Source organism: Echinococcus granulosus (assembly GCF_000524195.1).
Source record: "Echinococcus granulosus chromosome Unknown EG_S00001, whole genome shotgun sequence".
Taxonomy (NCBI): Eukaryota; Metazoa; Platyhelminthes; class Cestoda; order Cyclophyllidea; family Taeniidae; genus Echinococcus; species Echinococcus granulosus.
The window spans coordinates 2,060,323-2,088,279 of NW_020170381.1; the positions used below are offsets into that span (position 1 = coordinate 2,060,323).

At 43.3% G+C, this 27,957-nt stretch overlaps 2 protein-coding genes across 2 annotated transcripts; one reads left to right on the top strand and one right to left on the bottom strand. All coding sequences in view use genetic code 11, as the record gives it.

Annotated features, from left to right (window-relative positions):
* Positions 1 to 1,284: 1,284 nt before the first annotated feature.
* Positions 1,285 to 21,556, top strand: EGR_00240 (Target of rapamycin; the record flags this gene model as incomplete). The annotated part of the gene is made up of 39 exons (XM_024489489.1): positions 1,285 to 1,504; positions 1,769 to 1,998; positions 2,440 to 2,757; positions 3,058 to 3,336; positions 3,576 to 3,691; positions 4,230 to 4,421; positions 4,499 to 4,691; positions 4,773 to 5,105; positions 5,415 to 5,508; positions 5,543 to 5,748; positions 5,922 to 6,136; positions 6,553 to 6,877; positions 7,379 to 7,819; positions 7,881 to 8,015; positions 8,079 to 8,208; positions 8,830 to 9,074; positions 9,736 to 9,999; positions 10,165 to 10,935; positions 11,025 to 11,152; positions 11,258 to 11,591; positions 11,682 to 11,933; positions 12,114 to 12,259; positions 12,901 to 13,195; positions 13,921 to 14,154; positions 14,841 to 15,156; positions 15,698 to 15,822; positions 16,309 to 16,548; positions 16,680 to 16,793; positions 17,181 to 17,513; positions 17,596 to 17,892; positions 18,369 to 18,567; positions 18,743 to 18,878; positions 19,040 to 19,310; positions 19,370 to 19,452; positions 19,736 to 20,177; positions 20,585 to 20,828; positions 20,997 to 21,116; positions 21,189 to 21,319; positions 21,485 to 21,556. The coding sequence occupies 39 exons, from the start codon at positions 1,285 to 1,287 to the stop codon at positions 21,554 to 21,556; spliced, it is 9,219 nt and encodes a 3,072-aa protein (XP_024356167.1).
* A 272-nt stretch (positions 21,557 to 21,828) lies between these two features.
* On the bottom strand, positions 21,829 to 27,857 carry EGR_00241 (Alcohol dehydrogenase [NADP+] A; the record flags this gene model as incomplete). The annotated part of the gene is made up of 7 exons (XM_024489490.1): positions 21,829 to 21,880; positions 21,921 to 22,003; positions 22,770 to 22,935; positions 23,101 to 23,324; positions 26,836 to 26,913; positions 26,979 to 27,263; positions 27,795 to 27,857. The coding sequence occupies 7 exons, from the start codon at positions 27,855 to 27,857 to the stop codon at positions 21,829 to 21,831; spliced, it is 951 nt and encodes a 316-aa protein (XP_024356168.1).
* Positions 27,858 to 27,957: the final 100 nt, after the last annotated feature.

Genomic DNA, 27,957 nt, shown 5'->3' on the forward strand with positions numbered 1-27,957 from the left:
AACGTCTAACATTTCGTCCACTTCTCTACTAGCTGGATCGAACCCATGTAAATATGTCCGGGCAGCTTAAAAATGGGAGTGAATTGACAAGGAGGAGAAAAAGCATAAAATTATCCCTAAGGAACGATGTGTAGTTGCGGCCTTTCTTATGTGGCTCTGCTTTTAGGCCAGTGCTCCTGCGATTAGCTATGAACACCCATGATGGCAAGCACATTTTCCTGTCTTACAGGGCAGAACTCCAGAGCCAATAATGTTGTTGTTAGGATTAACTCGTGAGTGCTTCCTTACAGCATTGACTAGGTTGTGGTGGCTGAAGCGTGAGGATGACCAAGGCCAGTGGAGACGACGCTCCAAGGGGAGAGGGGCTATGCAATACGTTATTTGTTTGTTTGACTACCGGTTTTGGTAGAGAGGTCACTTTTGGTCTCCATCATTGTACCATAGCTGGGTAGTCTGGCCTTTGAGCCATGTTAGTATACAGCGTCCCGAGACTCCCTCAAGACGAAAGAAGACACAATACTCGGGCAGAATATGTATTCAGCGCAGAGAAGGTGGCTGGGCTATTGGCATGGCCCATAAGACCAGCCCACCCAGCAGGGTACAAGGGGGCTAATTCGAAGTACAAAAGTGGTGCCTCACTGATACCGAGGGATAAACCACTATCGTATTACAAGTAGCCCTGGTCCAGCCGTTTGTCAAACGTATATATTCTACCAACATACTGAGTCTTCTTTTGTTTTTCAAGGAAGTCTTAAGGGACCAAACATTTGCTCTTGTATTTGTAGGTGAAGTTCGTGTAAGAATTTGCTTGTGCTTGAAGAAACAAACATAACTCAGTACACGTTTCTAAGTACTTGGGCAAAAGTGAACTTTGAGCCAATTCGTAGAACATTCAAGTCGATTGATTTTTAAATATCATTCTGCTGCTTTCGTGAGAATTCTTTTAAAATGGTGTGGTACTGAAAATTTGAAGCATGTTTACAATTCTAGGTTGAGGTTAATAAACTTGTGGCAATCGTTATTCGCCTGTTTTAATTCAAGAAATAGTGCAACAACTCCACGGGTTGCGTGCTTTTCTGCCGATATAAATCCTTAACCCCAATTACTTACTTTTTCTAATTCCCGCAAAGCTTGGACCTTTGATGTTGCCTTTCATATGCTTTTACTGTCCTACAAGTGTTGAAGTGACCATTGACGTGAACCAATAAGAAGTCGAGGTTTCTTTGCGGTCGCTCTGCTTTGCTATCATGCGCTTTTTGTGATTGTCGTAAACTTCTGAGGCCGATGGATGGTGTTCTAAGTCGTTTTTTGGACGGCCTTAAGTCGAGCTCTGATGAAATCCGCCTTTCAACGGTTGCAGAGATCCGCCGTTTTGTAGCTTTGGAGCTAAAAGAGGCTGCCGCTAGCAATTATGCTGAATTTATCGGAGATTTATGTGTTGAATTCGAGGGGATGCTATCAGGAAGTGATCCCAATGAGAAGAAAGGCGCTATTCTCGCTATCGGTATGCCCATGGATGTAGTTTTGTGTTTTATCCCTGGATATGGTGTTCGGCTTTTATAACTCCAGTTCCGTTAAGGGAATTGTTTCTTCCTCTTTCTAGTTCTTTGATGCAAAGGTCTCGAACAGTTAATATTGCTGCGGCTTTTGCGCTAAATACACCTTGGAAGGGGTGCAAATTCTGCCCTTTTAAATTATTCTATACCCACTAGTCTTTAGTATTCTTCTAATATTCCTCTGTAATGTGACCCTTTTACTCTTGCTTCAGGTTGCCTAGCTGAAATTGATTTTTCTGCAATCGCTCCATATTACTCTCAGTTTATTAACTTATTAAATCTCCTATCTACATCGTCCGATCTTCCTCTTCTTGTTCTCGCTGCTCGTCTATTGGGTGAATTCGGTCTCCTGCTTCCCAATGATTTTGCTGAAGGGCAGATAAAACGTGCCTGTGAATATTTGAAGCGAGGAAGTCTTTCCACCTCTCAAAAGCAGTTCTACGTAAGCCCTACCATTCTTTGCTCCTCTTCTTGGAAAGCTTGTGCTAAGTTACTGTTTGTTTGCCCCAAATACGCAATATTTTATAATTTAATGCAAAAATTTGAATTGTAGATTCTTACACTTCGCGAAGCTGCATTGCACACACCCATCAGCTATTACCATCACCTCACAAAGTGCCTTCCAGTGCTTCTTCAATATTTTAGGGAAAAAGACGTGAGTTTAATGGTAGTGGAATCTCCCCCTACATATTTCCGTACTCACACAGTATAAGTGACATACCAAATTCTGTACCTTAGATTGTGTTTTATATTTTCATTTGTGAGAACTGATCTGGTGTCCAACAAGCGCAATTGGTTAGTTTGTTTGAGAAACGAATTTTGTGGTTAATTTGGGAGCGTTTGGAAACAAACTGATTGCTGCCACAATCCAATGTTCCTTTAGATTGTACTTCGCGATTTGGCGGCCATGGCTCTGCGGAACACTCTTGCTATTGCCGCTGAAAATGAAATTGGCCGTCGTGGACAACAAATGAGTCTTGATGCCGATGCAAATGTGGATGGGTTTGGTGATAGCGCCGCACATACCTCAGCAAATCGAGCTATCCCTTCTAGTTCTAGTAGACAGTTTTTGAGGGGCATTGGTAATACACCCATCCGGAAATTTAGTAGTAGCCAACAACCGGCAGTACCACAAGCTAATTCCTACTACTGCCCTGTTAACGAACCTCCGATGATCTGGTATCATCAGTGTGTTGGACAGGTACTATTTACTCATGCCAAAGCTATTGCAATTAAATCTTCGGAACACCGTGTGCCAGTGGTGAGTTTGAATCGGTAAAATTCATTAGCATATAGTCATTACCTCAAGCATACAGAAAAATGTCAAGGGATGAATGGGCTCATGGAAGTCTTCTCATCCTTAATGAACTCCTTGTTTACGCAAATCCGGAGTTTGAAAAGCTGAGAAGCTCACTGGATAGCATGGTTGAACAGGTAATATCATTTTGCAAGAGTAAAAAGGAATGTGTGAAACTGGTTATGAGGAAATTTCGTGTTTCAGCCCATTTTTCATGTCCTGGTAGTCAACCAGACGGAGGGCGAGTTGGCTGTGCGATCGGTGAACCAGACTCCATGGCCTGTTGTCATCTCACCCAGCCAGCAGATGGAGTTGAGTCTAGTCCCTGGAACACACCTCTCTGCTCTTTCCTCTTCTGTGCAGGTCTACGGTGATGAGGGTGTCGCAAGTGAACTTCTGCGTCAACAGCAATTTCGTCAGCAGAGGGCTGTGCCGCTCGTCTCTGAAGCCTGCCAGCGCATGCTCGGTGCCAATCTGGATAAGGTACCCCCGCTAAATCTATTCTTCATTAAAAATCAAAACAGACGGTGACTGTGCAGACCCGAACCAAGGAAATGGTCTGTTCTTCGTGTTTCCTATTGATCGAAATTTGATGTGCTAAGTCGGATTGCCACGTTACACTGTTGAACAAGGTGTGACCTCGCGCCCTTTGCTTAGTTTCTTTTGGGATACACCTCCTGCTTGTCATTGTTTCCATTTACTTGAAATCGTTCTTTTTATAGATTTGGGAGTTAGTCCTTGGCTGCTTGAATCTGAAGCATACTGGAGTGCTACATCTAGTTTTAAAGGTGATTCCTCGCCTCGTCGCTTTTGAAAGGAGCACGTTTTTAAATCGGGAGTAGGTTTGCCTTTTTTCTGCTTGAAGCGCATAACAGCTTGATTGCTAACCATACCGCATATTTGTCGACAGATTAGTTGACGTAACGGCGTCGGTCCTCAAAAATGTTGCAAAACCGGAGGAGACTTCACAAAGGTTTGTTTTTCGCAGGCGCTCTGCTTTCTGTTCACCATGCTCACACTGTTTTCTTTCATTGCATGACAAATTTTTCATCAAGCGATTCCCATGAGACTACTCAAAATTCTCATTACACCTTTTTTGGTGTGTGTGTCGCGTTCAGGCGCAAAATAAAAGTGCGCGACAAATCAGTGACTGTCAAGCTGCTTTTTGTTTACAAACGTTTCAAAACGTTTGCGTCCATACATATTTGTCACTAAATCCAAAACATCCGGGGTCACTTCGTATCTTAGTACGTCACATGCGTTTTTAGATGCCTTTGAATTTGTATTCACAGACTTTTATTTAATTTACTTTTTTTCTAATCACACAGCCCTTTCTATATTATTAGCATTCTGCCATCCTTACTATTGTTTTGTAGCATTCTACGGGAGGTGATTAATTTTCTCTTTGATTGTGTAAATCGGGATCGGGAAAAGGGTTATGCACTGGTCACTCTCGGTCTTATGACGCATAGTGTTGGAGACGAATTTGAGAAACACGGTTATCTGTCTCAGCTTATCTCTGTCCTACTTAATCAATTAAACTCAACGAAAGACGTCCCTGCCTCGAAGTATGTCTCTTGTTATTATTTTAAAATGGAATCTAGTACTGAAGCACCATATATCGTGCGATAACTCTACCTTGTAGGAAGCGACTCGGTGGTTTGTCGACTGCGGTCCTACTGACGATCGGACTTATTGCTAAGTCCCTAGGATCTCGTGCTTGTTCTTCGCTCAAACCCCTTCTAGACCCAATGATCTCACGTGGACTCTCTCAGCCGATGACCGTGACTTGCACACTTGTTGCTGAATACATTCCTGAACTAAAACGCGATGTGCAGGTAATAACAGTATCATCTCTCTTTGACACCTTGGATTTCATGGTAATTCATTTTAACCTTCGTACCCAAACGTATTTTTAGGATAGTTTGTTAAAGCGGATCAACGTCATTCTGGCAAACAGCATTGGCATTGGTGCTGCCTCGTCCATTACACTAGGAAATGGTACAGTGCCTTGCGCCCTTGGCTCTGTACCACCAGGTGCAAACACAACCGGCGCACATTTAGCTGTTGCGGTCCCACGTATTAGCTCGACCCGCGGCCGCAACTCATTAGCCCACACCAGCTCAGTGCGAGTAAGGACAAGTTCTATTCCGCTGCCTGGATTCCCCTGGGGTGAGGCGTTCTCCAAGAACTCTAGCAGTGCAGAGTTTGACCCTTCCGGCGATGCGCTCAGCGAAAGCCAGCTTGTTGCTGTGGCATTGAGAACCCTTGGGAACTTTGATTTTGAAGGCAAGATCTTCTTTAGTCATTTCGCTTTTTGACCTTCCTCTGTGAATTCCACACCTATTCGAATTGCTGTCCCTTCCTCTCAATACAAATTTTTCTTCAAGGTTATACACTGGCATACTGTGTGAGACATACTGCGGAAAACTTTATCTCCATCAGTGCTTGTGGTGTCAGAGGAATTCGTTTGGAAGGAGTTAGAACATGTCTGCGGTTGATGCTACCCTTAATAAAGGTATGCCTACCTTCAATATTGTTAATCTTTATTGCCCCTCTAGTCCGCGGAGCTTGTACCCAGTCCAATGCAAAAAACACTGGATGCTATTTCAGATATATTGGGGAAGCTACTTATTGTCGGAATTTGCGACCCAGGTAAGATATTAAATCCCCAATTTTGTCTTGCTAGATGCTGAGGTGAGAAAATGCGTCTTCTCTTCATTGGATAGCCAATTTGATAATTATTTGGCACAGTCTCGACATCTGAATTCCCTCTTTGTCGCTCTGAATGATGAAGTTTTTGCTATTCGTGGCTTGGTCATGCAGTGTCTTGGACGCCTTTCCGATGTTAATCCTGCCTGCGTGCAGCCCACTCTTCGAAGCGTCTTGCTCAAAGTGGGTCTTGTGCTCTGGTTTTTTTTTATTTCAGCTAGTTTTAATAGACATAACTGCTTCCAGAGAGCATTAGAAAGTAGTACATTCTATTAGTGAAGTTGGCGATATCGGTCCATTTGACATCAATATATCAATTATACCAATTATATATTATGCCGTGTTACCTTATCTAGATCATCACAGACTTAGCAGACAGTGGGACAACAAAGAACAAGGAGGAGTCTGCTGCATTGGTGGCCATCCTCGCCGCAACGGCGCCGCACTTCATCCTGCCCTATGGAGCGTCACTTTTGCACGTAATAATTCCACAGATACGAAACGCGTTGCCGATTAACTTACGTATGAAGCTTCTCATCATGCGGAACGAGAGACTACAGAAAGCAGGCAAGTGGATACTGTTGCCTTTCATTAACACACCAGCACTGCAACTGAAACAGTATCTCAAGCTTCCATATTTCCCCTCAAATAATTTTGAAAGCTGACATTTACCTCAAGTCCCTGTGCGCCTTTGTCAAAGAATTTTGCATTTAATAATTTTACCCTATCATACCCGAATCCGCCTGCAGTATTCATGCTAACATGTTCATTCATCAAAAGGCAATAGTGCCTCACAAATAAAATTTCTAGCACTTTTATTACTCATTATATTCTTTTAACTCCCCTTGACTGTTTTAACCCTAACATGTTCTTCTAATTACTCTAATTTATGTAGTTAAAAATCTGAATCACAAATCGAATTGCTTTTCGGCCTCTCAAAGACCAAAATGTTACTTTAGCCAACAAATTGGGAGCTTGTTCATTCAGCTACCATGGTGACGTGCCAACGGATACCAACGAGATCTCCCTGAGTACGGCCCTACTGGCCTCACAGTCGGCGGCGCACTCGGCCGCGCAAGCGGTGCAGGCTGTGGCGACGGCCACAGCCCGGGGCGTCGGCCAGCAGTTGGCGCGCTCCGTTGCCAGCGCTAGGCCCACCCTTCCCACCTCCAGCCAAACCACAGCTGTCTGCACTCGTGCCGTTGTCGCCGCCAACCAGGCTGCCCACTCGGCTGCCATTGCTGCAAGAGTCATCAGTACTGCGATTGGACGACAGGGCAAGTGTGGGTCTGCCGTGTATGACGAATTTCCGGTGAGCAATTACCTTTTCTTGTACCGATGCACCTAGCTCACTGATATTGTCTGTTAATTTATTAATATTGGAGAATCAGAATAGTCTGGAAAATTCACCCGCATTTTTATCTTTGCTTTTCGGTTGGGTTTTCATTTTTCATCATTATTAACTCCTCAAGTGTGTATCCACTGGAGCACCTAATGTAGTTCTAAAGGTCTTGATGCTTTCATTCCGATTCATTGGGCTCAAGAATATCATTGCAAACACCTGATAAATCCTACAGTATTTAGAAATACCACTACTTATCTGTCTTTTGTTAAAAGTTAAAATTATCTCCATGAATTTAGAAAATATTTATAGTCAGGTTGGTGTACGGCTGGGGGTTGCAACAATTCAAGCTTAATTTTCATATTCTCAGAGGCGGTACTCAGCTTCATTCATATGGACCACTGTGCATTTGGATTGAAAATGACCTGTTTTTACTTCTTATTGTTATCCTTCGTTGTTTTTTATGTCCAGACAAGCCATGGTCTTGGTTACCCCGAGTATCCTCGGAGCGGAGGCTGCGAACTGGATTTGTTAATTGGTGAGCCACATGAGACTCTGCCGGGTACGAGTCAAGAATTTCTCGCAGCTGCGGCCAGTCTGGGTGGCAGTGAAGGCCCCGAGACGTCAAGAGGCTTCCTTGTGGGCACTCTGGATGCGATTCGACCCGGTGAAATCGGTGGTTTTATGTCGCCCAATCAACTGTCCATTCCAGGGACGCTGCGTGCCGGCCGAAGGATCCTTGAGAATACAAACGCCATTTGGCGCGAACCGAAAGGTCTAGTAGTCGCACTGTTTTCTGCCCTGGCGCATCTGTCCTCCGTATGTCCCCAGGCTGTGGTGACTCTAATGGACGATTTAATTCCTGTACTCGTGTACATGCTGCAGGATCCTACTTGTCACGCCAAAAGATCGGTAAATTTTTCACGTAGCCTTTGGGTAAACCTTTTAAATAACCTGAAATTTTTCTTTAAAGGTTGCTGCGTGGGCGTTTGGTGTCCTGGTTTCGAACACTGGTTACGTTGTACGCCCGTACATGAAGCATCCCGACCTTATGGAGCTGTTATTCGCGCTATTGCGAAGTGTCGAGTCGAAGAGTATCCAAATAGAGGTATGTTTTTAGAACAATACATTTTTTTCCTCTTTTTGTACACCTACCAGTACTGTCCCTTAGATTCTACGCCTGTTGGGTCTCATTGGTGCTGTCGACCCGTTTAAACTAAAAGTCTCCATGGGTCAATATGACTACATACAGGAGACAGATACTGCCGTCAGTCAGTATGATGTCGCGGAGTCTCGAGATGGTATGTAAACACTTTTTCGAAAGAAAGTCGTGAATTTTATCATTTCTGGTCAAATTAATAAATTTTGGGCGAGACTCACCTAATTGTGATAGGTTTGAAATGAGCCAAACTAAATAGTTTAAAAATACTTGCTCGTTCTTATTTGGCGTCCTTATGCAAGCTAGTGCATTTTGCAGACCTAATAGGTATGCATTTTAGGCCGATTTTCAATATGCCATCTCCATTTTTTTCATCTTTGCGTTTAAAATCACACGTGTAGTAGCTTAGTTCGGCTATGCATTTAATTGTAAAAATTTCTGATTTTGTGAAAGATTAGTCCAAGGTAGAATATGTGGCATTCGATCCTTGAGATGCTTTTATCTAGCTCATGTTTTATGCCTCCCACGCTCGTAAAAGCTGCTTATTCTGGTGCCTTTCACTCAAGTTTAGCCTATCGACGAAAAAAATTATCCTGTGTAGCAAGTTATCTTCGACCCGTGACATCATTTGTGTGTCCGTGTACTCAGACATCATAGAACCGCTTATTAAATTCGAGAGCGTACCTGATTCACAGTACCGACTGAGTGAGCCGATGTGAGCGTCGTTGTTTGGATCCCAAAATATAACCCCGTTGTCCACTAGTTGACATCACACAGTCGGAGTTGTTGGTGAATCTGTGTTGGGACAATCGAGAGGAGTTCTTCGCGGGCTACTCCCTCTCCGCCCTGATAAACATACTGCGCGAGCCTGGGATGCGAAGCAACTGGGACCACGTGGTGCGGGTGATAGCCAGTGTTCTGGAGTCCTTTAACCAGCGCGCCATTCCTTGCCTCCACCAGGTCATGATGGAGCTATTCAAATGCCTTCAGGGTCTTCATGAGACCAAGGTTCGTCTTTCACTTCTGCTTACGTCAAACCCTTTTCGTGCACCTTAAAATTTTGTCAACATATTCAGTCAACGACCTCAAGATAGTTGTCGTCAGCTGTTAATCAACATCATGACTGGCTTTGTTGCGATTGACGACTTAATTTAAATAACGATTTTCAGTCATTCATATTTTTTATAATAACAAGATAAACGCTCTCGTTCAACTACTCCCTACCACCATCATTGATGATTTTTTTCTCTCATTACTAGATCGGGTATTAGTGTCCGGAGTCCATCATCGCAAAGTATATCAATTTTAACGCTTTAAGTTGTTCCACTTGCATTTCATTCATATGGATCGCATATTTTGCAAGCCAGTGTAGTATAATTTTCGTTAGGGATGTTTGCAAATTCACAATATTTTGTCTGCTATTGAACACTTAACAGATGTAGCTGTCATTTATGGCTTTCAACCTAGTAACTTAAGGATCCGGTTCTCAAACTCTTTCTATTACTTCAATAGACCCCTTATTGCTTAAAATATCAATTTTAGACACATTATCGAATTGGCATTGTAGTAACAAATTCGGCATTTCATTAAAATCGTATAATTTGTTCTTTTTGATTATTAATAGAGCATATTTGGTCCCCCCATCCCTAATCACTTCCTTCACATTTAGCTTCAAGAGGCAATCACTCATCATATGTGCAGCATAGTCCAGATAATTGGGCCCTTCGCCAAGGAGTTCGCTTCCGAAATAGTTGATATCATCACCACCTACTGGAATTTCTCTGCATCGCATATTGTTCAGCGCAACTGCATTCGTCTAGCCGGCGTGATTGCCAAAGCCATTAAAACTGACTTTCGTCCCTCTATGCCACGACTTGTGCCCTGCATTTTGCGCTGTTTGAAGCAAGAAATGGTTGACGAAAATGTCATTGCGGTAAGGCTGAAATGTTTTTTCCTCCGTCGACGGTAGAGACTATGCCACCTTTAGGGTGTGTGGATACTTCCCTCTCTAAGCATTTGTGGTCGTACTCTGAAAGTTGTTTACCTTAGGCTAGGCGAGTGATAGTCTTTGTCTGACTTCGTTCATTTCATTTTTCAGCTTTGCGATTTAATAAGTGATTTGGGTACTCTACTGGATGGTCATCTACACATTCTACTGCCGGCATTAACGTCTCTAGTAGCAAATTTGGAAGACACACCTTATGAGCATCTCTTACGCACATCTCTGGAAGCAAAACATGCTCAGTCAGCACAGTCCATCACCACTGTCACGACCATCGCCGCTAATGCGGGCTCGGTGCCTGTAAGCCAATCAGCAGCAGTGCATGCCTTCTCGTCTAGCTGCAGTCCCGAGTCCGTTGAGGTGATGAGCGCAACTTCACCATCCTACCTTGACGACAGCTTCGTCATGGGAACTCCAGTCGACTCTCTGCTCGTGGACTCAACCGGAGGGGTCGGCAGTGTCGGTGGGGGCGTGGCTATCCCCTCACGTAGCGCCCTTCGCGCCGCACAGAGAGCAGCCAATAGCCCTTCGGTGCCCGGCAGCCTCCAGACACGTCTGGCTGCGTTACGCTGCATAACTCGAGTCACAGAGGTGCTCTGTGTCGAGTCTCTGGCTGCCAACATTGTTCAACCTCTCTGCAGACTTCTCAACGCCCTTTACGAACGATCACTGGCAGTTGTGGAAGTGAAAAATAAACCATCGGCCCCACGGCTTGCTCTCAAAGCTCTTTATCCACCCTGCATGGATGTGATCGCCAATCTGGCACTTCAAATGGGCTCAGCCTTTAAGTTTATCATGCCTGTGGTGCAGGTTACCCTGAATCTGATTAACATACCGCACAAAAGGTTCGACATGGCTATAGAAAAGGTGAGCACTAATCGTTTTGTCCCAAAAAGTGATCCTCACCCAGTCCTCTTCGGTTTGAATAACGCATTGTATTCTGCTTTCTGCGCTAGGTGAATAGCGATGGTTATAGGCGGCCAAACTTATCCACTGACGGTCAGTCTATTTCACAGGACACTCATGCGAATTTCACCCGGAAAACTGATCCTGATAAACTGGTTAAAAATTACACTCTTAATAGGTAAGTTAAATATTTTGACATTGAACGCTAAGTCTGTCTTAAAATCGTCATCGATGTCATTGTCTGACCGGTTACTGATTTCATTCGTCCCCTTGGTGTATGTAGTTTGAACTTGCAACGTGCCTGGCAGTCGTCTCGTCTTTCGAGTCCAGAGGACTGGAATCTATGGCTAAAGACGCTTAGTGTATCGCTATTGCGAGAATCACCCAGTCCAGCCATCCGAGCTTGTGCGCGTCTCACTACCATTGCTCCGCACGTTTCCCGTCGTCTCTTCAACGCTGCGTTCATGAGTTGCTGGAAGGAACTGCGTGACGCCGAGCAGGACGATCTGATCAACACTCTCGAGAATGTCCTTCGACTTCCTTCCTCCGCCAGCCAGTCGAGGGAAATAAGCCAGGTCATTCTCAATCTGGAGGAATTCATGGCTCATGCTGACAAGGTCCGCTATTCCCCTTGCTGCGATCTACTACTCTTGTCGTCTAAGTAAGGGAAATTAATCATTTGTTTCCGCATCTTATTTTCCTCTCAGTTTTCCGGCAAAGCACCGCGAGTGCACCTACCACTCTCACTGAATCTTCTTGCTGATCGGGCGATGAAGAATCGTGCTTTTGCGAAGGCATTGCGCTATAAGGAGTTGGAGTTCCTCGATGAGGTGGAAAAACGCTCAAGTCCAAATCCTTCCACACTCGCTTCCCTGTTGGCGATCTACGACAAATTACAGCTCACTGAGGCCTCAAACGGTGTCCTTCTCTATGCCACGAAAAATCCACGCAATAAATTGGTATACCCACTCTTTTCATTACCTGCTTCTCTTTTACTCATTTCATTTAAGCGTTAATGATTCCCTTTCACAAAGTTACATAATTCCGATCTTCCATTTATTAATATTGTGGTGGTAATGGCGTGCTTTGAGTTAGTCTTTTTCGTTTACCGCTGCATTACTTTGCATTTCCTTGAGTAGACTGATGAAGAACTGTGGTACGAGAAGTTGCACAACTGGGATCGCGCGATTGCTCTTTGCGACCGAAAACTGGAGGACGAGAGGATCAGGGACAAGACTAAGCCGATTCTTTGTCGTTTGAGATGTCTGCATTCACTTGGTCAGTGGTAAGTTGAAGTACACAGGCCCCTCTGTTGTGCGCTCATTTTTAGGGATCTATTCCTTTCTCTGAACGAATGACACCTATGTGTAGGTAATACCAATTAATGAATCGTAACCTTAACCTCAAGATTAACCATTTTTTGAGGCAGCCTAGTGTTTGGGCTACGTGAGCACACGTTCTGAACCAAGAATTTGTTTCGTATTATTGCCCCCGCGCATATATGACTTTCGTTTGGAAGTTGGGATTCGTATTTACAAATCTGTATTCGTTAAATACAACTTTAGATAGCCTATAAAAGTAGTGGAAGCTAACGCAATTATGCACATGATCTTGCTGGCACAATTCATGATTCGAGGCACTAACAGAGACATTTACACTTATGTATGTATGGTTTTGAGGCATGACGTAGGCGGAGTGAAGTTCGTGTTGTCGAGTATGGTCACCTTAGTCTTAAATGTATATTACTCCATAAACCTAACGCGTTTGGGTGTGAGTGTGCACGCTCCCCGTCTTTTTCGCATGCACACCGTGGCTGAAGGTGATGCGGAAAACCTCCACACCTATATATGCATGTGTGTATGGACACACACTGAGAAAGATTGTTTCAAGGGCGAACCTGAGTTGTGGCATGGGTATACGTCGTAGGTCGCAGTTAGAGTCGATGGCATGGGAGCGCTGGGGCCATTTGAGTGAGGGAGCACGGGAACAGGTGGCGCCGCTGGCGACGAGTGCGGCTATTACCATCGGGGCTTGGGGGCGGGCAGCGCACTACACGCAGGCCTTTGCGCCCGCCGATCATGAGGGCGGCTTCTACCGTGCCCTCCTCGCTCTCCATGAAGGCAACTACGCCGCCGCTCTCGACGAGGTGGCTAAGTCGCGCAGCATCCTAGCTGCCAACCTTATACCCCTCACCACCGAGGGCTACCAGCGCACCTATCCGGTTCGTCTCCCCCCTTCCGTTTCTCTTCTTCCCCCTTTATTGGTAAATCCAAACCCTACTGGCTACTAAATGCATCCTCGTGTAGAAGGTTGTGCGCGTAATTTCAATCAAGTTACCCTTGTGGTCGATTGCATCCTCCCTTTCTGCTGCTGCTGTTTCCGCTCTATATTAAACATCACTTTATAACTTTTCTTTCGTAGTGAGTATGCAAACTCGTCATTTGAATTTCTTAATTGAAATTCAGGTAACGTTTGTGTTTATGCTCCCTGTTTGATACTTTTTTATTCGTAAAATTAGGCCACGTACTTATCACAAAAAATATATTGCTGTTTGTTGCGACTATTTTCCTTTCAAATTATGAGGAAATTTAACGTCTCTATGTAATTTCTAGTTGTTTGGTTCCATGAAAATAGTACACTGGGAAGCACCTTCCAATTTTATAATTGTTTTTCTACAATGAATTAACTCCATTCTAAGCACCCATTATATGCGTATTTTAATGCGTCCCTTTTCAGTAAAATGGTATCAGGCGTTCAGTTTCACCATTTTCATCGTGTTTATTCACCTATACTTTTACTTTACTGGTCACCTTAGTAACGCAGAAAACTTCTCAGTGTAGAAAGCGCATTCTCCGTCACGGAAAAGATTCGCTTACTAGAAAACCCCAGTAATTCAATGCTGTTTCACTCTTGCAAAATTCACAGCCTATTTTTCTGCTTGTGCAGGACCTGGTGGACGCACAGCTTCTCTCGGAGGTGGAGGAAGTGATTCAGTACAAGCTGGTGCCGGAGCGGCGTGCAGTGCTGCACGAGGCGTGGCATCACCGTCTGCTAGGCTGTCAGTCGGTAGTCGAGGACTGGGGCCGCATCATCCAACTACGTCGACTTGTCCTCGACCCACGTGAGAACATCAAGAGTTGCCTCCGCTACGCCGGCCTCTGTCGACGCTCGGGCCGTCTTGTAAGTGTATCATGCTCCATTATAGCATCCCTTTATAAAATATTTTTTTTGCCTCAAGTTGTTTGAATATTCAAAGTTCCATAATGCAAATCGCTACAAGCAGTTCCTTGGACCGTTTCGTTTTCTATTTAACCAATTGGTTGTGTAAATAGCATCGTGTCTCCGATTTTATTAAAATCTTTGGAATTTTGAAAGAATTACTTTATCCAACTGAACGCGACAAATGTCTGTTATCACGAACAGTCGTGAAAATAATGTGTTTGCTTAAATGTATGTACTGAAATTCTTTAAATTAATAAAGCTATTCCTTCTATGCTACTGGTTTGTTTAAAAGTCAATTGAAAAATGTTTACCGTTGGATTGCGATGACGATCTCTACAAGATTTCGCGGAGTCTGTCATTCCCATAACTTGTTAAAAAACCATGACACGAATTCAAATTAACCTTCATGGGGACATTAGGATGGCTGAATGTTCATTGTGGTTTTGAAGTAGTGGAATATTTTGTAGTCGAAAAGGCATTTTCCCTTAATATAGTTGAAGAAGTGACCATACTGTACACAGAGTTCATGAAAAACATGAGAAAGCCAATGTGGTAATTTTAAAATATTATGGCTTTCACTAAAATACATCCTATGGGTGGCGGAAGAGTATGATGTAATCGAAATGTATATGCCTCTGTTGCAGAGCCTAAGTCTGCAAGTGCTGCTGAGAATGCTGCCAAAGGACCCATCGGAGGTGGCATGGAACGAGGTGGTAGCGGCACCGGATCCGGCTATAGTCTTCTCCTACACTAAACTCCTCTGGGCTTCGGGCTCACGGGAGGAGGCGGTGACGCGGCTACAGGTGCTGCGCGATAGCGTCATCGAGCCTTCACTGCGCGCTCAAGCCACCAAACTGGAGGAGATCGGTCAGGAAGTTGCCCAGCAGCCCTTCATCTCATCCACGAGCATTACTGACATTGCCACCCGCATCGACGATCTCCGCTGCCTCATGGCCAAGTGTGTGCCCCTTCTTATCTCGTCCCATTTTACTAATTCCTTTCAATGCCATACACCTCTTATTTTAATTATCTATCCCATGTTTTTGGATTTGTGTAGCACCTGCAACGCCAAGGTTTAGGATTTTCTTGAGTCCTTGGCCCATCACTGACTTCCGATTGACCCGTCACCACATTAATAAGTGCCAAAAATTTGTTTAAATTGGAGCATATTCCCAAACAAAAGCACAAGATTTTATATTTAATTTGATTTTGCTATCCTTCTTGTGGAAATTATTTTGGCCACGAGATTCGAGTATCTGTTATTTTTATGATTTCAAAAATACGAAATGAAATCATACAGCTTAATCCCCAAAAACACTCCTGTTCAAGTTCAGGAAAACAGTTGCAATGGTAAACTTTATGTGAGTTTTAGTTTGGGTTCACGTAATCGCGTAATCGACCTCTTATTAATAGCGCTAACTACTGGTGGTAGTATATTCATACTTCCCCTTATAAACCCTCACTTCTAGGTGTAGCCTCCGTTTGGGTAGCTGGTATACAGATCTCTACATTCGTTCATCTCCCGACGTTGGTGGATCTAGACTGCCTAATTCTGGTCTCTTTTCGTACTCTCCTGGGGTCAGCCAATTTAAACAACTCTCAATTTCTAATGAAGTGCAACAAAATGTGAGTCTTGGCCTTTGTCGTCTCGCAAAGGATGCTCAGAGCAAATTTTATTGTAACTTCAGTTTCAAGGTTAACTGGTGGTTATGATATTCCTTTTATCCCGGAGTATTGTTACTAATTTTCATGACAGCAAAAAATCTACTTTAATGGGTATTGCCATGCCTCCAAATCTTCACTTGTAAGTCGTTCGTAAGTTAGGGGCTAAGCGGCCTTCTCCCATAATTCAGTCATAAGCGGTTCGCGAATGTAAGTACACACATGAAGTGTTAACCTAGATTCACATGACACATTAAATAAACTTTTGAATATTTAATAATCCGCTTTTCATTCTAGTGATATGGTACTTTTGGGTAATTTTGAATATCAAATTCCACATTTTTGGCAATCTTGCCTTATTTTATTTCCTATAAACAAACATGAGACAGTAAATTGTGTCCATGAAATTATGCAGCAAAAATACAATTGATTCTGCATCATCAACGCTAGGGTACCTCCGATACTGCCGCCCAATATGGCGTAGTGGGTCTGGGAGGGAATGCGCACTTTATGGACGATAAGTCGGTGATGATGCACAAATTTGTCATCAAGTGCTACCGCACCGCCACTGAACACAGCCCCGGCAACCGCTCCGCATGGCAGGCCTGGGCCATGGCCAACTACGACCTCTCCACTCGCCTCGGTATCGAGCAGGCCCAACTCGATCAGAAGGAGATCCAAATTAAACAGGTACTCTCCCACTGGGAACTTACCTTCATTTCATTAAGGTGTAACTTGTTCACGATAGGTCATCGTCTACAGCTGGTTCTACTGGAAGATATTTCCAGATCTTGAAGCATTTATCCTCTTTTTTTATTAAGATAATTTCTTCAGAGAGCTCTCTTGATCACACCACCCTCAAACAAAGTTTGGCCGGTCTGGGTCAGCGTCGGAGCATTCTTCAAAGGAGCATTGAGCAACTGGCTGCTCCATCAGTACGAGGCTACATTAACTCCATCAGCATTTCTTCTGACAGCAACCTCCAGGCAAGTTGCAGCCATCTTATTGCCCTTCCGTTTTGATGGTATGCAAGGCACAGAACCAGTAAGTTAGCTAGATTTTAGCTTAATATGTCCCTAACTTAGAATATAGAAATCGGGAGTCAGTAGAAAATTTATGAAGCTTGCGGTAAATATTATTTCAGGGTTCCGATGTCACTCCTGAAAGCATCTGCGTGAGTCTATAACACATCTTATTAACGTTGGCTAGCTCTGATTGCTGAGAGGGGGAAACAAATTTTATGGCGTAGTAAAATGAATGTGTAATACAACAATCAACTCATAGTAGAATAAAATAGACGTTTCGTTTCAATTCATATGTAGGATATCCTTCGTCTGATCAACTTGCTGTTCCAATTCGGCCACCTTCCGGAGATTCGTGAGATAGCGCGGGAGGGCTTGGGCAAGATCCGTCTACAGAACTGGCTACCAGTGCTGCAGCAACTATTGGCTCGGATTGACACGCCACACGAGCACGTGGCCAACATCATAGTGGATCTATTGATTGCAGTGGGTAGGCAATTCCCACAGGCCCTCATCTACTCCCTGGTGCTCTCCTTCAAGTCGGGCGGCTCCGACAGGCGTCGCTACTACGCTACCAAGATTCTCTACTTTATGGAGGAGCACAGCCCACGTTTAGTCTACGAGGCCTTCTTAGTGAGCAAACTGTTCGGGGCAGCATTTTAGCTCTTCTTGATCAAACTTCTAGGTATCACCTCTTCCTCTCCCCACCTTGCAGTTGAACGAGGAGTTAATACGTCTCTCGGTGTCATGGATGGAGATGTGGTTCGAGTGCCTAGAGGATGCCAGCAGAGTATACTTTGGGGAAAAGGACACGGGGAAGATGTTTCGACTGCTCTACCCCCTCCATCAGGTCATGGAGCGCGGCCATGAGACTGCCAACGAGGCCGCCTTCCTTCAGGAGTTTGGCAAGGAGCTCAACAACTCGCGTATCTACTGTGAACGCTTCGAAAATCAAGGCATGCGGGCAGATCTCCAACAGGCCTGGGAGGGTTACTATACGCTCTATCGAACGGTAAAGTCGAAACGAAACCTTGTATGATTTAAAGGTACTACAAAAACAGAAATATTTAATTGTGATAGCGTAATGCGCTCGTCGTCTACGCAAAGGTTTGCAAACAAAACATGGCAGCTGATAAAATTATTATTCACAGTATACTATAACGGAGGGATTCGTACCAGAAATTGATCCTCTGAGAAATAGTCACATCTTTGAGCGGTCGCAGATTTCTACCGTTCAGTTTTTCAATGTCTCCAGCACTGAAAATGACTTGTGTCATTTAAAGACGAGAGAGGGGAAGAGGCATGGTGTTTATGCTCGCTAGGCGAATTACGTTTGAGCCCTTACGAAAGAAGCAAGGTGAGATACTCATACGACTCTGATATGACAATAACTTCATGTATTTCGCGCCTGATGGACTGAGTAAAGGAGGTGCCTTATATTCATCGGGCAGTCATTCCACCCTTTTTACTACTTTTGAAATCATTTAGCTTTCAAAACGGGTCTCAAACCTGTCCTCGTTGGACCTGACCTGCGCGGCGCCGCGGTTGCATGCCTACGGAAAGGACTGGATGCTGGCGGTGCCCGGCACCTACAAGCCACACTTGCCACTGGTGCGTCTGGCCGGAGTTAAAAACTGCCTCATGGTAATGACCTCCAAGCAGCATCCGCGGAAGTGCACCATGCTTGGTAAGTTCTGTGCGTTTGTTCTCCGATTCCCACCTTCTCGTTTGCATAGAAGTTTTATCATATGCGCCTCTTCACTCTGTGACCCCACAACATTTCCAGCTGTACGAATGACAAATGCTTAATCCCATTGAATAGGGGATTGCTTGACCATCGGAATTATTAACTCTTCTTACAGGATCCAATGGCAAGACATATGTCTTCCTGCTGAAAGGTCACGAAGACACACGACAAGATGAACGTGTGATGCAATTCTTCGGTCTCATAAACACGCTTCTGATGATTAATCCCGAAACACTGCGCCGTAATCTTACGTAAGCTGATTCGTATTGAAGCTGCAAGATTTCATTTTCTCTATGACTTTCAAAAGTTCAGGTGCTTCCCAGAATTATGGAATAAAAGTACATGACGCTGAATGGCATCGTGACTTATTTTTCTACTTAAAGACGGTTTTATAATGTCTATTTTCTTGCAGCATTCAGCGATTTTCTATAATTCCGCTGTCGACCAACACTGGTCTCATCGGCTGGGTGCCTAACAGTGATACGCTGCACAGTCTGATTCGCGAATATCGTGATAAGACGGACATCACGTTGAATCAGGAGCATCGAGAAATGCTCCATTTAGCACCCGATTTTGATCGTCTCAACCTGAGTCAAAAGACGGAGGTCTTTGAGGCCGGTCTTCGGGTCTCTTCGGGCAGGGACCTGGCTAATATCCTCTGGCTCAAAAGTCACAACTCTGAGGTTTGATATTTTCCTCCATGTTTGATGCTGACTGTGTATCTAAATTACCCTCATTTTAGGTGTGGTTCGAGCGCCGAACAACGTTCATTCGTTCCATTGCAGTCATGTCTATGGTTGGCTACATCTTAGGTCTGGGTGATCGGTGAGTACCAATATATTTCTTAAAAAGGGAGTTATTGATGCTTTCGTATTGAGGCTTTCTTTTCAAATCTGCCTTTTTTTAAACCATAGCCTTAATTGATCCGAAAAAACCGGTGCTTCAACATACGAACAAACGAACATCTCCTAGTTGTCTGTTAAAATTTTGTCTGAGACATAACCCAAATCACTTCAGAGCTGTGAAGTAGGAAATACACCATCCATGGTATATGATTCTGCACTTCAAAAGCAGAATACTACTGGTTAACGCCTTGATATTTTTGTAGACACCCATCGAACTTGATGCTGTGCCGCGAGACGGGGAAGATAGTGCACATAGACTTCGGCGACTGCTTTGAGGTGGCCATGATGCGCGAGAAGTATCCCGAGAAGGTGCCCTTCCGCTTGACGCGTATGCTAATCACGGCAATGGAGGTGACAGGCATCGATGGTGTGTACCGGCACACCTGCGAGACGATGATGCAACTGATGCGCAGCAACCGAGACAGCCTGCTTGCCGTGCTAGAGGCCTTCATTCACGATCCCCTGTTGCAGTGGGTGCTGCTTGAGAATAAGCGGCCCGTTCTGGGTCCGGCTGCCGGTGGTGGTGTCGGCGTCAACAATCAGGGTGTGCCGCCGCCACCTGCTCCTCCGCTTTCCGCCAATTCAACGGCTCCAGCGCAGCAGGCTCTTCGAGGCTTACCCACACAACAGCAGCAGCAACAAACGGTAGGATTCATCAAGCTTTTTTAGTTAGTAAGAGTGATGAACTGCGATGCTGTCGGAGTGCATAGATTTAATAGGAGATGCAAACTGAAATTCCGAAATCAATTGATTGCAATTTTGCGGACCGCAAGAGGGATTGCGGATTCTCTGTTCGGTAAAATCAACAGTATTTTGTATCTGGTTTGAGATGTGGTGTTCAGTTGAAAAGTTCTCGTTTAGGGAGTTCTCTCCTAGCATAAGAATCAATCTGGCTTTTTGCCTTCATCGCTGCTCTAAAAAAGTAGCCTCCCCCGGATAATCAGCAACCGTTTGGTTCACTTTTTCAATTGAGGAAAATAGTGTTACGAAATCATTTACCTCCCGTGGATGTGTAAGGTGTCACTGATATGCAAATCTCCAATGTTATTCAGATGGACGGTGAGGGTGAACCTCACACAAAGGTGCCGCTGGGGGCTGGGGTTGGTGGTGGTGCTCGGTATCCACAGACACGGGTATCGCAGCAATCGCAAAACATTTCGGCGCACTCGCGAAACATTCCTTACGTTTTCACGGATCCAAACTATCCCAGCAGCCTTTCCTTGCGCGACTGCCGACACATCAATCCCTGGCGACACCACCTCTGCAACGGACCCTGGCTCGGTTGCTATGAGACCGGTAATCCACCTCCTCTCCCCTTCTTCTCGTTCTGTCGTCACGTTGATCGAGTTTAAACTGGCAGATTATTTTTTTTGCTTGATGCTCTTTTGGTTTATTTTTGCTGAGGATTGAAAATGGGATTGGAAACGAAATACGAGGTCTTATTCTAGCAAAATATTATTGTAGCCAAAGCAATGCGCCGTCAAACTGAGTCGGGTGCAATCGTTTGCGAACGTGTGGGAATGCAGAACTTCATCTTTTCCGCCAAGCCGCCCTCAGAAAGCGAGTATCACGATGAAATGCAAAGTGAGTTTCTTTACTTTTGTATGATGATCTGAGTAATGGATGCATACTTGTAGTAAGTTTTCTGCCACACAGCTGGCGGAATGGGTAACACGAGGGCCAGAGATGTGCTGAGCAGAATACGTCGAAAGCTGGATGGCAATGAGAACGGTGCACAAACGAGTGTCCCACTGCAAGTTGACGATCTCATTCGTGAGGCGACGTCTGTCAGAAACATAAGCCAAATGTATATTGGTTGGTAAGTTCAAAATCTCCGGGCCTTTATCCTTCTTCATCGATCGCTGTTGAACATGCTAAGTTTTTGAGTCAAGTGCCATCACTTCCACTGGTATTTTATCACTTTTGTCAACTAACGCTTATTTGATATCTAGGTGCGCCTTCTGGTAATTTACATCTCCGTCGCAGTTCTGACACGATCGGAACCTCGTGTGGAGTCAGTATAATAACGCTCCTTCGAATCGGCAACGACTAGTCCCATCTCTTACACAATGACTTCTTCTGTACATTTCAGATGTTTTTCGCAAAAAACCTATACTTTTGCACTAAAATTCCATTGATGTCAATTTACCATTTCCACCATTCTCAACCCAGAAGGAAATCCCCACTTATCAAGTCTATTCTGTCGGAAAGAGGCATTAGCAAAAACAGGGCTTATTTTGAAGCCTGTGACCCTAACACAGAGCCAAATTTGTTAATTGCGAGTGCTTGAATTATATCAGGCGTGGAGGCATTCATCCTTGAATGGGTATTCAGGGTGATTACGCATCCTGAAAGGGCATCAAGCCGTGGAAATAGGTCTACACCTACCTCACTGGGTCGATTATTCGTTCGTCCCTGTTGAGGGCGTAGAGGCGCTCCATTTCATCGAATGAGAGTTCAAAGTCAAACACCTTCAGGAGTTGTAACAAACAGTGCGAATGTTAATGAGCGATTGGCGAGATGAAAGTGAGCAAGCTCAAATTCCGACCGAAATGAGGCCGAAAATGTTAGCATACACTATATAGTGAAACGTCATGAGTAGTATTTTACCAAAGTGGGGAATTGCACTTGGTTAATGCGTGCACGTAGAAGTTTGCGATATATGAAGGTGAAGTCACAGTGTCGTTGAGAATGCGGTTACTTTGTAGTTAAGCTGCCGTTTATCAAGTAATGATAGTTTGGCACACTGCTGGGTCTGATTTGAAGCAAAATTTTTTCCTTTAGACACCCTCAAGCAAAGCAACATTTTGAAGTTATATTGACTCATCGGAGTGGCACGTGGGGTCTGTTGAGAACCAGTATAATTTGCCTAGAGCGAACACTACCACCTTACATTGGAAGGATTGGGGTAGACATTGTTCACAACCAAAGGCCAGACGGAATCGGTCTGGGTGTAAATAATATAAAACACTAAAAGAAAGTCGATTTGCAAATACAACATTGTTGGCCATTTTTTTAGATAATTAGCTCTTAGATTTTCCGGTCAGAAGGAAACTAGAAAAGAACCAACGTCGAGTTACTGAAAGCATGACAGACCGCTAGGTCAATTCAGCAGATCACTTAAAATTCATGTAAATTAATAGACCACAAGAAATCTCACGAAAATGGCGGTGGAAACTACTGGAGTTTTTTAACAAAGGCAGATAATTTTAGTGTCTTCTGAGAAACTGGACCTACCTCAATGTTTTCCTTAATTCTCTCAGGATTAAAGCTTTTCGGTATCACTATGAGATTCCTTTGCAGTGCGAAACGAATGAGAACCTGCGCAGCTGTCTTGCCATGAACCTTGGCAATCGCGGACACCACGGGATCATCCAGAATATGCATAACTCCCTTATCTTTGCTAAATTTATGTAAAGCTTTGGCTTAGATATGGCCATTTTCGAAAAAAGACACATGCAATAGACGCTAAACCGCAAATTGTTAGACGTTGACAGCGTGAATGAGGAAATATTTGCAAATGACAGAGCATGACGCAGAAATGCTTATCCAAAGTAGTTTTACCCACGCCTCAAGATAGGAAGAGCCTATGGCTGCGTAGGCGGTAACCTGCATGCCTGAGCCACGGGCGAATTTGATAATTTCCTCGTTGAGGAAGTAGGGGTGGCTTTCCACCTGCAACACAGCCGGTGGTATGTCACAGCACTCGAGGATGCGCAAAATTTGCTTCTTGTTGAAGTTTGCAAGTCCGATTGAGCGAACTAGGCCACTTCTCACTAATTGCTCCATGGCCTTTAAATGTTCAAAGTTTATTAATTAAAACTAACTATAAAGTTGTCATTAAGGTAAAGCTTGATGGGCACAATCAGTAATACTTTCCACTTCCGTTCCGTTCCATGGACTGTAACAACCCATTTCTTCCCGCTTGTCTTAATTCAATTCAACATGTGCAGTGGTTTTGTAACTATCCCAATGAACTGGTTCTATTACTCCCCACTAATTGGAATTACAATTTCTCAGCAATTAACATGATTATCAAGCCGAAAGCCCTAAATTACCTTAAAGTTTCAATTGAAAAGGACTTTACTCCTTGCATTTTGCTAGTTATGCCCCCATCGGCACGTCCTATTGCTGTTCTTAAGTAACGTCTTTTGCAGCTTTGCAGCTCATTTAAATTTCTGGCAGCCAAAACAGTCAAATCTAATTTGCCAGTTTACTCCGATTCCCAGGCTATTCCTAAATTCATTTCATAGCTGCCAAGTGTGGTGGTGGCCCTTATGTAAAAAATTAATTATGAGACAAAATTGTTGCTGACATCAATATACCAACTCCTCAACAGAGGCTTCTCATCCATCTTGTTTGAATAATCGAGACTATGCGAAACACGCACGAGTAGTACGAAAATGTAAAATAAGTGTGAAAGCCATTAATAGTATTTTCTTTAAATTATTAACATTAAAAACTCAGAGGTGAAGGCGAGACTGGACTTTCCAACCGTGTATTGACACCCATGGGGAAATATTGCCCGAACCCTGTTTTCTTGGCTATCGCCTCCAATTCGGAGGGGAATCATTTTTGGTGGAACCCTTTAACAGTGGAAAACAAACCCCCTCCAAGCGATTATGTAAATCAATGGCAGATTTTGACCTTCCTGTAAAACCTTTATAAAAACTTAAAAGTTATGATGTACACATTAATACTTGAGGTGCTGCGTCAATTATTCCGAAATCCCAATTAAGAGCATTTTATCTGGTACCGTTGAATATTTGCTGCAGTACAGAACATTCTAGACCTCCTTTTTTGCTGTACTATACCAGTTAAATTAGTTGATATCAACTACCTTGACCACCAGTTTTTTGTTTCAATTTCCAGACCCTCACGTCTAGGGCTTAAAGGTTTGCGTTTACTGTATGCTGATGGTTTCCTAGTGGCGGCCGCTAGCTCGTGCGAATTAAAGCATACAACTGGGGGATTGTGTACTCCGAATTCGTGAACAGCCTACCATGACCTTTGAGCCTTGTCAAATTGTATTGTAAGGCGATTCTGATTTTCACTGTTTCTTTGAATTAGACCACTTCGATGGCCATCCTAATGGATTTCAGTGGAATGCCACCAGGAATAAGAGAGGGTAATAAATTAATTTTGATCACACCATTTCTGAATCGTGCGTGTACGACCAAGATCAGTCGGAAAATGCCTATCTCTTAATACCACTAAAAAAATTACCCAGCGATCTCACTGCAATTAGTACACCTCTCGGATGATATAGATACTGTTTTTTATTGCTCGAACACAGTGTCGCATCTTCAGTAATAAGGAACACTAGTAGATACCTTACCGTAGAGCATCACAGCATGAAAATTTACCTACCCATTTTCTTTACCGACCTCACACGCTCCCAACAGTTCATCGGTGTGATTAATCGAAAAAAGTGCGTATCGTTTCTTTTTAATTGGTGAGAATAGCTACATACCACATCCCAAAAGGCTACTGGCCCCACTAACCGCGCCTTCAATAAGTGGTTATTGATGTTCCTAAATACTTTCACCATTTTATGCTTACCTCTATTAAACATGCTGGCTATTTTTTCAATTTTTTAGCTAGTCAAAGCATTTCTTGGCCTTCTGTTTAGAGGCACTTTGCACTTTGCTGTGCCAGCTGTGATCGAATGCAGTGCTAGAGTCTTCTTCTGTGAAGACATTCCAACCCATCAACTAATGTGCCACCCACTGGTTTGGAAGCTTAATGGTAATAACAAACCATTGAAGCTTTCGCATTAACTTGCGACTTCACTAGTCAAGTCATCCACAGCTATGGTGTGACTTTGGAGTACTGCAATCACTTCTTACAACCACGGTATTACAGACTGCAGTGTAAGGTCTGTTCTCCATGTTAGCCATCGACGCGACAGCCTTTAATCAAACCAAATGAGCTTGTGTGTGATATCCGTGGTTGCTTGGCACTCATCATTTCCGTTCTACTTTAAGAGGAATAGCACCATGAGCAAAGCCGATTTTCAGCGCTTCAATTTATCGCAATTGACTATGTGTGGTACCTGATGGAGTATTATGCTAAAATAACCATCAAGTTACACAACTGACTTAAAAGAATATTGATCTAGAGGGTCCACTGTCTTTACATCTTGGTGTCAAAAAGATAAAATGGCAAGACTTACCTGCTAGTAGCCAGGGATGGATTATGGCAAACGTTATGCATGTTAAAATTCCTTTTAAATTGCCAGTGTGGCTTAGTTTGTTACCTATCGTGTTCATAAAGATTACAGTGATCCATAGTATGAATGGGTAGACATTACACTCTTGAGGTGATTGGTCCTTGTCTCAACCAGTCTGGAGATTTTCATGCAAATTCATTGATTGCTGAGTTTACTCATTGTATATTATAAGAAGCATTCAGTAGTGAAGGCATACCAGTTGTACTAACAGGCAATGATAGTTCTGCTTTCACTGCCAAAATTCCCAATGTCCCCGATATACAAAATCCAATGGTCTTTCAAAAAAACTGGACACGTACTTTGAGTTTTCCATCATCGGCTGACTTCATAAATTTAGGTCGTTATCTTGGTAACGCTTTGATGCAATTTAGGAGTGCACACAGTCCAGCTCACACTATTAAAGTAATTCCATTGCACACTAGCCTTGAATGCTTGAAAGCTTATAAGGTTATAATCGCCAAAGCTAATTATCTACGTCCTGTTACTGGTATGCTTATTTTGTGTTCTGGAAAACACTTCGTGAATACGACTGATTGAAGGACCTATGACACCATCATCAGCTTATCAACCAAGCTGAGTTTAATTTCTGAAGTCAGTCTGATGGCAGTTCTTCTGCCATTTTATATTTTTCAAGTCATTTGTAGGCAAAGATCCATTAAGTACGGAAGGCGCAACTTTTGAAGAAACCACCGCCAAAAAATTTGCACGATTAAGGACAAACCACCAAAAGACTGCAGGCGCACATGGACTCATTTTAAGCGGCAGGCAACTTTTTACTACGTAGCCATCCCTGCCACTGTTTTAGACTACATGATTTTAGGATTAATTGTATATCTTGCACAAATACGTACGTTTCTAATCACTCACCCTACTGAGTTTTAGTCCAACTTTTGGTAGTATCTCAATATATTTTCAACGAGTTTGTTCCTCTTTCCCCTTTAAATAAGCCATTAAAAGAAACAAAATCTGTTGCAAAAAAAATGAAATTTAAATGTGGTTTAAAAAATCAAATTTTACGATATTTTTATGTAGTGGATGATTAACATTCATAAAAATGTTGATGTAACTTACAGTCCAAGTATCCTCTAGTCTAGGACTGTCATAGTCTGGCTCGCCGCTTGGAAGTAAAGGAAAAACTTCTATTCCGGGCTATAAAAAGAGCGCAAGTTGCAGAAATTTCCAAAGAACTAAAAACAAAAAGATACAAGGTTTACCTTTAATGAAACTGGCCAGTTTATTAGGTACAAATCCAGATATTCCAAATTGAGTGCGTGCAAGGACCTTATACAGTTTTCAATAACCCTATCTTTTTGGTGGAAAGTGGACCAAAGTTTTGAAGTAATAAATATTTGTTGACGACGTAGACCCTTTTCTTCAAAGTGACGTTTCAGCGCAGCCCCGATATGGACTTCATTTTCACACTCAAAAGCGCAATCGATGTGTCGATAACCACAGTCGATAGCGGAATCAACGGCACGAACAACACCGCTGATAGGAATCTAGACGTTTAAGCATTATTCATTATAGGCCCAATAAAAATATTACAATAAAAATTCGAGGAAAACCTTAATTTTTACCGACCTAGAATACAAAATACTTGTAACAACTGTCATAGAGGCAGTACTTGTTATAAAATTGATTTTCTCCATATTAGTATCTGAAGTGTAAGTAAAAAGAAATGAAAAGTCCAGCGCTTAAAGTCAAATGTAGTCTATATTTAGTCAGTAAAACTGCCACATAATCCCTGTAACAGTCCTTAGGGAATACTACACATAAGTTCTAATTAAAGCTATACGCTTTTGGTTCGAATTATTGTCATTTTGACCTCATAAACCAGTGATTAGTAGTTTCCAAAGTCAAAATAAATAAAGAAGTAAGCGTGGTTTTAGATAAAGTGTAAATACACATTTAAACTACGTCTTTCATTGCAGCACACAAACAAGCGTGCCAAAATGCATTTGCATGGTGTTCTGAAATGTACAACTGCGTAGAAGTATTCTTGTTAGTAGATAAATAAGTATGCGAATCACCTGCCAGGTCCCAAGGCCAATCGAAGGAATAGAGGCACCATTGTGTAAGTATTTTTCGCGCATTCCAGCAAGCATAATTACTTTGAATTATGCGGATCTAGAGACGCTCAAGGTAAACATACCTAAAAATGCATCTGAGGTAAATAAGCGTATTTAACTATAA